The sequence below is a fragment of the Plectrocnemia conspersa genome, unplaced genomic scaffold (genome assembly GCF_051122295.1).
Source record: "Plectrocnemia conspersa isolate PC_06_02 unplaced genomic scaffold, ASM5112229v1 ptg000012l, whole genome shotgun sequence".
Classification (NCBI taxonomy): Eukaryota; Metazoa; Arthropoda; class Insecta; order Trichoptera; family Polycentropodidae; genus Plectrocnemia; species Plectrocnemia conspersa.
Window position 1 is genome coordinate 14,469,466 of NW_028277176.1, and position 13,192 is coordinate 14,482,657.

Genomic DNA, 13,192 nt, shown 5'->3' on the forward strand with positions numbered 1-13,192 from the left:
TGTATCTCACCGTACGCCCTGGTAGGCACTATTTTATTTTCATATGATTTTCTTAGATCTAAGAATTGTATACATATTTATCGTTGCTATAAAAACTTCATCTTAAAAAAAAATAATAGTGAAGATGAATTTATATTTATTGTTATCGATATGTGATAAAATAAGTAAATAAATGTATCTAAATTTAAAATTGTTACATATTATAACAATCGCATCATATGCGGTTATGATTATTGTTTTATTTAACTAATTAGTATTACATACTGTTATGATGATTTGAATACGAATAAGGGTAGTGGTATCGCATTTTCTTTATGATACACATACATATGTACATTTTTTTTATATGATGTACAACGTAACAAAAAAATAAATTTGAAAAGAAACTCGTTTACAATTCAACATGAAATAGTTTTGGGACTTTGAATAACAATTCCCCATAGAACACTCTCACATTTTTGTATGAGAAATTTGTTTTAAAATTCATAAAATGTTCGCTATTTTCGTATTAATTTTTAATCAATTCAACATGTGAGTTATCAATTATGTTTTTTTAAAACAAAATAGCCGTTTGTAACGTGTTATGTGTAAATTAAAAAAAATATTTTGATACACATTTCATTGGCAACAATTGCTATATTTTTTACCTTAGAATTAAATATTGAAGACTCAATATGTGTTATATCCATAATAATACTAAATTTATTTATTTTTGTTCTGAAAAGTATTTGCTTTTTATACAGTATAAAGCCCATGTTCGTTAATAAAACTTAAAAGTTTACTATATTGGTATCATGAATAGCAATCTATTCTGACTGTTAAAATAGAAGGCTTAACACAAATAAACATGTATGTAAAATCAGGCAATAATGGAGGATAATGAAGCCAGTGAGGTTGGATCGTTATATTTTATTCTGGTTCCTGAAGTGTAACTGAGAAAAAATTTAAACGAGTGGCATTTAATAGAACATTTATTTATATTAGTCTAGGATTATAGAATTTATAAAGCAATGCTTTTCAATCGATGTGTTGTAGTAATAATATTTTTTTACCGAAATTTTTGCAACAAAAACTATTAATAGCAGATATTGTGTAAACAATTAAGCAAATTCAATTAAGTTTCGTTTAAAAAATACCTTAAAATATATTTTTACACTAAAATCTATCCAATTCTTACGACCAAACATACTGTTTATCTGTAACAAAAATAATAAGTTCGTAAAACAATATTTTTGAAGCAAATAAAAATACAGAAAAAATACTTTTTTAGTTTAAAAAAAAGCACGAAACATAATTTTAAAATTATAAAATTTAATTTGTGTTTTTAATAATAATAAATAATTTAAAACGAAACAGAATCTAATACAATAAAAAAACTAATTATTATTCAGATTTTTTTATCGAATATTCTTTTTCACGTATATTATTTTTGTAACGAAATAACTGCAAAATTGTTGTTTGGTAATCTGTCCATAATTTTCTTTATCTATACATTTATAAATCAAACCAAATTTTAAATTTGCCTAGCAATTTTTTTTTTGCTCTGCAAAATGTCGCCCATCTTTTCTATAGGTATATTACAATTTGCATATATTTTCTTACACAAAAAAATCTACATATTTGTTAAATCTAGTAGTGAAAATAGGAAGTTACATATGCTATATTTTAATATGCAAATTGATTGTGTAATTAATATAGCCGCTCACCGTATAAGAACGGAACACGTACCCCCCGACATTGCGGGAGACTAGAATGCTTACGCGACAAATTAATGACTCTAAGTGGTCCAGAATGGTCCTCCCGTTCCAGCTTTTCCCATCTTGTGCGGAAGTGGGTAACGGTCTCTCTTAACTTGGTTATTTCTAACTTCATCAATTCCTCCTTGTACCATACCCCGTGGAAAGGCAATTACGGCCGGCGGTCGGTTAAGCGTCGAATCGACTATTTTATTATCCAATAAATTTATTATTGACCATATTCAAGGTCTGGGTTGCTCCCATGGTCATTATAATACGGTTTAATGTGCTAATATAGGATGTGTGTACATTGGTATAACTTGACTAACGATAACGTGCCTTTTGCAGGGCCCTTGGTGGAGCGGATGGACTCAGTGGTCCGAATGGTCCCTGTGCTCGAGATCTTGCGATGGTGGTGTATCTAGACAGCTGAGGAGATGCATTGCTAGAGAAGGCTGCAACGGGGATCCACACCGATACAAGATTTGCAACATGCAGGTATTTATCAAAATATTTATTAATGAGGTGTAAAAGGTGTAATTAAAAATGCATATATTGCCATCTCTATATACAATTTCTAACCCTCTAAAATGCGTGAATTAACTTAATGTGTTAATATGGGTATGAATAATTGTTTGTATATCAGGATTTTAATTTTTTTGGTAATCGCGCTTTTTATATTATCGCGGCCAACGGGCCGCAATGGCAGCAAGCTTTTTAAAGCACATTCCAGAATGTGTCTATTAAATTTAAAATTGGAGTCCAGGTCTAGTTCCAAGTATTTACCACTTGATTTTCATTCTAAGTTACTGTCCTGTTTACTTTTGAAAAGCGGTGGAAAAGTTTGTCTAGCTTTCATAAATATATTTGACTTTGTTTATTCTGTTTGATTTTAATTATCTGAATTACATATTTATTTTATTTTTCAAAAAAATTTGTTATTTTTTCGCGATAGCACTTGTTAAAATATCTGTGTCGTCAGCGTATATAAATAAACGTGTGTTTTAAAATTTTAGATGTTCATATACAAGATAAAGAGATACAGCTCGAGAAAACTTTCCTTAGGAACTCTCGCTGGAATTTTACGCGGTATCGAGTGTAAATGTAGCGATAGTCGGGGGTTTTATATTTGTAAAGTTTGTAAATTAAACCATCATAGAATACCGTGGCAAAAGCTTTTTCTATATCTAACATTAAAAGGCCCCATCAAATTATTAAGTCAATGCGTGGTCAAGTAATTTTTGCGGAAACCAACAGTTTATTAAAAAATTTTCCCAAGTGATTTTTTTAAAGGATTATTTTTTCAAATGTTTTACTTAATGGTGGCAATAAACTGATAGGGCGATAGCTAATTGGAATTGTGGGATCCTTATCAGATTAATTTTAACTGTTTATTTATACAAAAAATCTAATAATCGTACTTAAATCTAAAATTCACTATAAGTTTTGCTTAAACAAGTTTTCCTACCCTAATCAGGAATAATTTTCAAGAGCTTAATCTGGACTTAATTAATAATTGTACATTGACTCAAGAAAGGTTTATTTTGCACTGACTTCCTGAATCATATGAGAATTCTCAATCTGTTCGTTTCTCGAGATTCGAGAGTGGCGCCGCGAAACTTTCAAAAGAGCTCCTAAGGAATGAAGGGTCATAAGTTCAAATATAATGTAGATTGCATAATCGTTGAATAAACCGTTCAGTTGTGAAGTATGAAAGCCTGAAATTGCACGCTGCAGCCGTGCACGTAGGGGCTTACCGGGAGTTACAATGGCAACGCCGCCATGAATATGTAAATAACAGCAAAGAAAACTGGCTGCGGAGGAGGACGATGAAAATTTTGTACTCGGCTTCCCCTAGCAAAGCCCTAGCGACAAGGGCGGAATTATTAAAACGCGTAAATCTACCCACTACTACCCGAGAGTAAGTGAGGTCGGGACGCTGCGGGATGTGCTACTACCGCCACTAGGCGCTACCTATTCGAGCCTGTGACGATGTAATGTGATGATCGTGCGATAAAAAAATCCAGGTTACGCGCTCTAGTCCTCGGAATGAATGGAACTTAGGCACTCAATTTGTGATGCTTAAAAGTAAACGACAACTATGAATTGTATTGTTGTTTTTCATTAATTCTTATAGTAACTGACCAAATTTCTTTTTTTTGATTTTGATTGTGAACACAATTAAAACTTTTTTTAATTTGCTAGTTGAATGATATAAAATACACAACACATAACAAAGAAGTCAGCAATAAAAGTATTTTAACAGGTTATGGTAAATAAAATAAATGATACATTCTATTAGTATAATACTTACAAAAAAATATACTAAAACAATTCACAAAAATATAAGTAGGGCTTTCAAACCGGGTAACCAGGCATCCAAACTTTAAAAAATAACCGAGAACCGGGTAATTTTTGGCGGGTACCCAGTTATTGCCTTTTCAATAAATTATTTAATTTTTCCAAATATTAACATTTTAATCTTTTGGTTTGGACTGGTAAACAAAGTCGAATCCTATAAACGCTTTTTCTGAAAACCGAATATTCGAACGGTCTCTAGTTGTATTGTTTTGTTATTGGTAACAATGTACAATACATTTTAATTATAATAAATAATTTTAGATAATTCATTTTAGTTTTTACGAGATAAAAAAAAGCATTTAATATGTGATCTTTACATCACTCTCTAGTAAAACAAGAATATTGTTTTGCTTGAATCGTTTAATAAGTATCTTAACCAGTCTTATACACATTTTATAGTAAAAGACCAATGGTTACCAATCGCCGGAATGGCGATCTAGACGGTTTCACTTTTGAGGAGTGAACACATTTCATGGGTGTGTCCAAGAAGCGATGCAATTGGCATGCAAACATCCGCATCTGTGATTCGACAGAACTATCTCGAACCAACATTATAAAATATGTGACACTTATTCACATAATTTATAATGCTGGTGCCAAAATACTGTGTTAATTTATATTTCTTAAATGAACTAATACCGTTTTTAGTCTCGCCCCTTTGAACCTCAAAACCCAAAGATCATATTATATTTTCACTAACAACTCTAAAAGTTATAGGGAAGCAATAATTTTAGAACCACTCGAAACGCCATCTCTTATTTCAGTCTATTTCTCTAGAATCTTTGGAATTCTAATCAATTGAATAACGTTGCAAGTCTGAATTGAGATTTTGATTGAATATCGCTATATAAGTGATTCTGCGAATTCAACCAACTTCTTTAAAATATAAAAAAATTAGAGTAGGCAAAATACCTACCGGTAAATGAAAAAATATTTAATATAAAAAATGCAACGTTTTTAATTTCTAATTCGATGTTTTTTTGTCAAATTTTTTATTAAAATCTTTTTAATAGACCAATTTTAAATTTAATTTTAAAATTATGTTCTAGTAGACAAGCTTTCGACAAGCGTTATAAATGATTCAACTTACGTTATTCCACAATTGAAAATGTTCATTCTTGATAAAATCCAATATCGTGTTATATAGATACTATTAAAGTATAAAAAAACTTTCTGATTAATAAATTGTGAAATATTATAAAAATCCAAAAATAAACATATGTAAATCTATTAATTAATTTTTCACCTCCTGTAAAGTAGAATATTTACGTATTTAACACTTACAACGTTATTCGCTTCCCAAATTCAATTAAATAAATAACGATGAAGCACCAGTTACAGGGCAAAATAACAGTTTTAGAAATGCTAGTTGATATGTTTGTATATCATTCCAATTTGCCAATCTTGCAATAAATAATTCTGTACTAATAATAAAAAGTGTATTGTTAACCTTTATATAGTTAAATACACAGTATAAACAACATACCACTTAATTTGATTGAATTTTCGACTTCACCAACAAAATACAAATGTCTAAATTCTAAAAACCACAAGCATTAGCTCGCAATCAAACAGCAAACTGTTAGATTGAAGGTCTGATGTCAAGCGGTAAACAACGTCATGTGCAGAGCGTATGCTACACACAACAAAGTTCTTCACTTTTTAGAGTTGAGAGCTTATGAAACAGCTGGAGTTGGGCTTTGCACCAGCTTTCGGACCGCAAAACTGTGGCTTCGAACGAGGTGTCTCGACAAAACTAAACCGCATACTAACCAAGCCCCTTTGGCAGCTTATGTGGGTCTAGAATTTAGATCCACGAAATAACTTAATTATTGCCAATATTCATGTACAAAAAAATATATAAATAATTCTCTAAAGAAACTCAGATGAATAAAATAGCCTTACAATTAATTCAAATCTCATTCGGATACACGAAAATCGAATAATAAAAGTTAACGTCTATCGGTTCCCAGAAAATATTTTTTTCGGAATTGCGGTTCCTGAATGGCTTAATATTTTTATATCCGTTCATGCGGAGCGTCCTATGAAAATTTGTCATTTCGTGTTCTATTTTCAAAGAAATTGCTCGAGATACAATTTGTGAAATAATATTATTTAAATAGAAAAAGAAATGGTATATATAATATTTTATTGTACATATATAAAAAAAATTTAATGTCCCCGAAGCAAAACTTATAATAATTTACAAGCTGTGTGAAAATTAATAAAGACATACCATCAGTCTCAAATGTAATTATGTTAATGTTTGTGTATTAAAATAATAAATTTTAAGTAAATATACAAAACTTAAACATTAACAGACTTTATGTCATTATACAGACATCTATTATAATCAATCTCTGTTACGTTGTAATTATAACAAAAATCTGTTGTTATTTTATAGTTTCATAACGGCATATAGTTTCTTATTATTTTTCAGACACACATCATGATGATATGTTTCGTGGTAGTATTGTTAAAAAAGAGATATCAATAATAATTAAAATCAAGAAAACTTTACTGTCAAAGATTTGTAAACTTTAAAAGCTTTGTTATCAAAATTTAAAATAATTCATTAAATAACAAAATTTTTCTTTCATAAATATGTATATATTTTTTTATACGTACATATATATGCGTAGATGTTTATTTCTGTACACTTTTATTTTATTTTCTTAAAAAGTGCAAATAAACATGTCCATAGACATTTATAGGTAGTATGTATGGCATTAATAAAAATGTGCTCAAAAAGCATTACATCACAGCTAACACGCTCGCGAGTTCTTTTTCAAATTATTTTTAAAAATATAACTAAAATTTTATAAACAAAGTAAATTTGTTCATTTTTTATCATGAAACAATTTTAACAACTAACAAACAATAATTGTATTGCTTTGTAATATCCTAAAAGGTAGACAGTTCCAAATTAATATCGGAGAAGTAAAGACAAAACTGTACCAAATATCATCGGGTGTGACTCAGGACAGAGTGAGTACTTTTTGGCATCCATTGCAAGAACCACTGCCGTTACCAGTACTAGGGCTCTATGAGTCCAACCCAATGGGCGGCATCCAGCTTTTAAGGGCTGAATGAACGGGATCCACCCCCCGTAGTACTAGTGTTTCTCTCGAGCGTTCTGGGAAACGCTCTTCTGACTACTTGCAAATCAGTTGCATAGCATTACCTTTGCATGCTATTGCATTTCGATGCGCTTTATCCTTGTACATCACTTTTAGTGATGCCTCAGTTCCAGCCTTCGGTCCTTAAGGGCTGAGCCCTTTGACCAGCTGGCGTTGAAATGCAATGCTTTGCTCGTCATTGGTAGTCCAAAGGACGCTACTTTGGTTGGGCAGTCACAGAGTTTACTTCCTCTTAGGAGCTTGGGAATTCAAACTCAGAAGAAGTCCCTCACTCTCCCACACTGTTAACGGCGAACTCCAGCGGGTGGTCGACTGGCGCCGAAGTGTGACTCAGAAGAGCGTTCTTAGGCCGATTCTGTATTAACTGAGTCGCTAGAAGCTCGAACAGATCGGTTTAAGCTTCGCCACACACGCAAACTGTCTGAACTCGAACATCAGTGTTTTTTTCGCGTCCATTTAAAACGGTTGTCTGATGTCTCTTTGTCATAAAGTAATAACAATTTATCACCAAAATCTTATGTTATACGTTTATTTTATATTAGACCGATAGCGGCAACTTTGACATAAATTAATAAAGGCGAGCGGAAATGGGCCGGGTCATAAAATCACCTAAGGGACACATTTTAACAAAAAATACTGTTAACCCATCGGGTGCGGGTGCTTGGATCTGCATGTCCGTATCCAATCCGTTCGTTTTGAGCACGGACAAATCTGTCTTTTCTTACCACACGCGATCGGATTTGTTCGCCGGGCACCCGCGACGGACAGATCCGCGCGTGTATGGCCAGCAGGTTATTCGCAATAGATCTTACTCAGTCGAACTCAACAAGAATCGTTTCATTTGCCAACGACACTACAATAATGGCGTCTGATACTGACCCAAAAATTGCACTGAAAAGACAAGAAAATCATCTCCCAAAAATCCAAGCTTGGCTAACTAAATAGCGAATCAGAGCTAATGAAACTAAATCAATCCATACTACATTTACTCTGAACAAATAAATATACTTAACTTCCGGTATCCCTTAACGTAAAAAGGATACCACAAGGCAACTCCGCCAAATATCTCGACAAAAAACTAATCTGAAAAACACATATTAAGAATAAAATAAAAAATCTGGACCTTACTGGCTCACAGGACAAATTAAGACTTATAATTCGAAAACAAAATTATTATACATAGCTTTATCATAAAACGAGCAGATTTGTGGTCTGACCTCTTTATCAATATTCTTGAGAGATTCTAGAATAAATACCCCAGGTGCTCCTTGGTTTGTACCTAACAATTATATATTAAGTGATTGCAACTGTGTTAGTATAAAATAAACAGTTAAAAATATAAGTGAGCAATATTTAAAATATTGCTCATTTAATAAAAACAGTATATATATATATAATATAAATTTATATATTATCCCGCTTCGTGTATATACAAATTCGGAGTTGTAAACATTTTATCATTTGAAAGAAATAGTCTAGATAGCATATAACCATGCGAATATATTATTTCTGGCGTTTAGCTTTAAAAAAGGCTTAGTTTTCCCATGTATGCTGTTATCGCTGGTACATATTTAACAAACTAACAACCGCTAAAAATACCTATGAATGGTTTAGGTTGGATTTTAGTATAGGTTTATTTATGAGCCCCAACTTTGGGCGAACCTTGCATCAAGTTTACTGCGTTCTATCGTGCACTTTTACAATTCTCCGAATCTTTCGATCGCACATTAAAATTTATACACCTTTCCCATTCACCGACATATTTCCTAGCGAGCGAATTTTTACGGCCGTTGCCGATGAACCTTTTGTCGGGGATTTATTATATGAAAAATAAACGACACCGAGTCCGTCTCTGTGCGTTATAGTCGTTGCTTTTGTCCGGTCGTAACAAAAGGGCTCTAATGTTTTTCAGACGTTCGGCAATATTGTTTTTTTTTCTCTTTGCCTCATTCGTACTCTTTATTAAGGCGCGTAAACTCTTTGAATATGCCCTTATGCCCATATGAGCAGACACACTCGGGCAGTGTTTCACAAACTATTGTACGTGGCACTGTGTATCTATCGATCCCTAATGAATATATTGATTTTTTTGAGAATTCACAATGTAACTTAATGTAAATTTAAAAGGTAAAACCAACTTTAGTTTTGAATGTAAATACGATTTTAAAATTATATAATAATTATAAAGCTTCAGATATAGCTAATATAATTTCATCAATGACAATGAATGGCTCTCATTTTTGTCATGAACTTGACTAATTCACGACATTATTTTACCTTACCATAATATTATTTCAAATGCAACTCGCTAAGAGCGGGATTAAAAGTTGTCATAGTTGACATTCCCTTTAATATATCGGCAAAAACATTATTGTGTATGCTAAGCTTATTAGAAATCTGCAGATTTACACGAGAGTGTAAGTTGAAAACTCGAACGCTTATGTCATGGCCACAGTGGTTAAGAGAAAAGGACGCAATTGCACTTCTCTAGAGTACTCTATTACCTACAGATGAAAATCGACGCCACCTCTTAGCAACGGCATTATATGTGTCGCGTTCATCGACCAAATCAGCAGACAGTTGAAAAAATACAAAAAAAATTTTGCGCGTAAGAAACGCTTACAAATCTCAAATCCTAAATCCGAATATATTCATACAAAAACAAAGAGCCTTTTTGTTAAATTAGAACTCGTCTTTAGATGCATTTTTTGCTTATTACGTTATTAAGTCATAAACGTCGGCAGGTTGACATGGTTTTTAAGTATCTGACACAAAGTTTTATTTATATCGGCGCCTAAAAATAGATTGCACATGTTGAAAGGACCCGTCAGAAATGCAAATGTTATTAGCAAATAACAGTACTTGAAATCTTTATTGTATTATATGCAAAAACTATGACTAAAAACACTAATCCGGAGTTTAAAGATTTTTGGGAGACGCTGTACTCAGGTATTATATTTTTCGCGTGTATGTATGGAATTATAAATATAAACATGCGTGTGGAACGAGAGAGAGAGACTTTTTATATATCGCAACAATAAAAAGGGCAACAATTGCCGCTCATCTCGACCGAATGGCCGGGAAAAATTCTCGTAACACACATATAAAACTCTTCTTGCCCTTATTTATTTAACCCATTTATATATAATACATATTTTGTGCTTTCTGATGCGTTGAATTATTAAAGATGCGAGCACGTACATTTATTAAATTATTAAACAATTTATGAAATTAATAATGCACTTGTATTCCATAAACAAACTGGCATTTATTTATAATCAAAGTAAAACAGCAACACATTTAAAACGAGTATGTAAAGCTTGTGTTTGTAGCAACACTGCCACGTTAACTGACGTTGAAGGGAATATGAAATGAATCTTAATTCTTCCCTTTTCGAATATCTCTCGTTATAAGAAATCTAGGGCTTTAAAATGCATATTAATTATGTACACTCTATTCTATATGAAGTAATTATTTTAATTCAGATTCATGCCAATGATCAATTACAATGCAATGGTACCAGAAACGGATATAGATTTTTCTAAATTATAATATTATTAAGCACATAACCAGTCATATTATATAAATCACATTCCATTTATGTTATTATCAAATTTATATATATATATATATATATATGTTTATGTATTATACATATGTATTTATATTTTTGCCGAAGCTCAGAGCATGTTAACAAAAATCCAAGCAAACCGCACAAACATACGGCACATTTTCGAATCCCAAAAGTCGTATTGTTTTCACAGCAGCTTACTGCGGACGTAATTCCGTCGGGATTGCGGATTCCGGTCAGTCCTGAATCCCCACACCCCTAAAACCTGAGGAGATTCCCTGGACCCTCGGCGCGAGATATTAGGCCCCTTAGACAACTAAATAGGCAAACAGGCGCACAAATACAAGATTATTAATCACCTGAGATAATAATTAAAACATGAAGTCAGGAATAATTAAAGCAGTAGCCTTTAGCTTAACGCCCTGTATAGGATGCACACTAGAATCTTTCAATTAGAAATAAGTATTTTGTTGAACAATTCTTAAAATTATTAATATTTGTCTATATTGAAATCTGCTTTCTTGCGCTCTCAGAAATAATACACTCAGCAAGTCTTTTGAGCAAAGGAGCTTTAAAAAAATATTTGGAGCTATCAAAAACGAATGGAATTTACAATAGAAGAATAAATCAAGTGCTAAAGGAGCTGACTAAGCATGTAAAAATAAAAAAACTAAGATGGGCAAGGCACATAGAAAGAATTTAGATCCTCTAAAACAGAGCCACAGAAAAAAACAAGCTAGGAGATGACCTAAAAAAATATGGAACGATTGCTTCAATGATGATCTGTGAAAATTAAAAATAAACTGTAAGACTATGGCTTAAGAAATTATTGTGAACCAAGCCAATAACTATAAAATACTATTAAATAGAGCCCTTGACGCGTACTTGTGATAGAAGCCGTTGCATCCCTTTTTGTATTTGTGTGTTGTAAAAAATAGAGAAAATTCAGGACAAATTTTATTACTCACGTAATTCTACTCTTTGTCATTGAAAAATATGTAAAATAATACGTGACTGAATTACGAATTACAAAAGCAAGAAATGTATCAATATGAAATATGGGAAAATACAAATAATTTGATTATGACTATAAAATTGTACCTTTATAAGTTATAAAAAGTAATAATTAATAAAAAATACTTATTAAAAGCACTACTAATATATAGTACATAATTTTGATAACATAAAACATTTTTTTTAATTGATATTTTTATGCTTATATTTTATTAAAATATATATTTTTACATTATATATAGAAAATTATCAGTAATATTTATAGCAATAATAATATTTGTTTAGAAAATGTAAACATTTGCAATTTTTCAAATATGGGCTTCAATTAATACAAAATTAACTTCCTAAATTCGTTTGCATTGTTTAAGATTTACAAAATATATTAATTTAAATAATTCTAATATGTAAGTACTACTCTTACTGATAATAATAAATAAAATCGCTACTATGCTCTAAACAAAATTATTAATAGCATTTAAAACGTTGTGGTTATTGTGCAGCACTGAGTATCTAGCACGATTTCTATATTCTTTATTGTGCTACATTTTTTTAATGTCAGATTTTTCTTTCATTTCTTAAAGCCACTTTTTGTTAAGATTTATATTTCATTGCTATTTTTCCTTCCGGGATCTTGTTTTTAAAGCAAAAAGGAAAATTACTAGCAATCTATGATTATTAGTAAAAACACGTTGCGTCAATCACATACGAACTCAGCTTTAATGGATCTAATCTTTGGGTACATTACAAGCATTGTGGTTCATTTTTTGGTTTAGATTAGGATTTGTAATACCTGTAGTACCAAAACTGATATTGAACCAAAAATCTACCTTTGATACTCCCTATATTACATTTAAAAAAATATATAAATAATAATATCTTAATCACATAAATATCACCATAAAAACAAACTCAAACTAAAAATTAAATTAAAGACATTCACATAAAACAATACGTTCGACTTCCCATCGAATACCTTTATTCTTTGGACTCATTAGCAATATGGAGCTGCTTTCTTAGATTGGCGTCAGTGTATAAGGGTTTTTTTTTACATATAACGCAATTTATTTTTAATTATTCTTGTCAGTGATTCGTCAAAGCTTCCTTGAACGATTTTAAAAGGCGTGACACTTTGTCATATCGATAGAAGACTGGAAAAAACATCAAGAAAACATTGAGAGCATCACGACTACCACATCACCGGCTGATACAAGCCACGAGAAAAGCATCGACTACACCTGAATAAACGATTGCCAGTCGACACACCAGCGAAGACTCTTGGACTTTCAAGACCTGTCATTTCAACTCCACCTCTTGATACTGACATTTACAATTCTCTGTTACCAGCTTTTCCGGCATCTACGTGGCTGCAA

General features: G+C 31.6%; 1 protein-coding gene across 3 annotated transcripts in view; it reads left to right on the plus strand.

Annotated features, from left to right (window-relative positions):
* nolo (ADAMTS-like no long nerve cord) overlaps window positions 1-13,192 on the plus strand; it is a 365,417-nt gene that overhangs the window by 257,219 nt on the left and 95,006 nt on the right. For all 3 annotated transcript variants that reach the window (XM_088200097.1, XM_088200100.1, XM_088200098.1), the window contains exon 6: window positions 2,085-2,234. In XM_088200097.1, coding sequence (XP_088056223.1) covers window positions 2,085-2,234 — 150 coding nt within the window. The remainder of the gene's footprint in view (window positions 1-2,084; window positions 2,235-13,192) is intronic.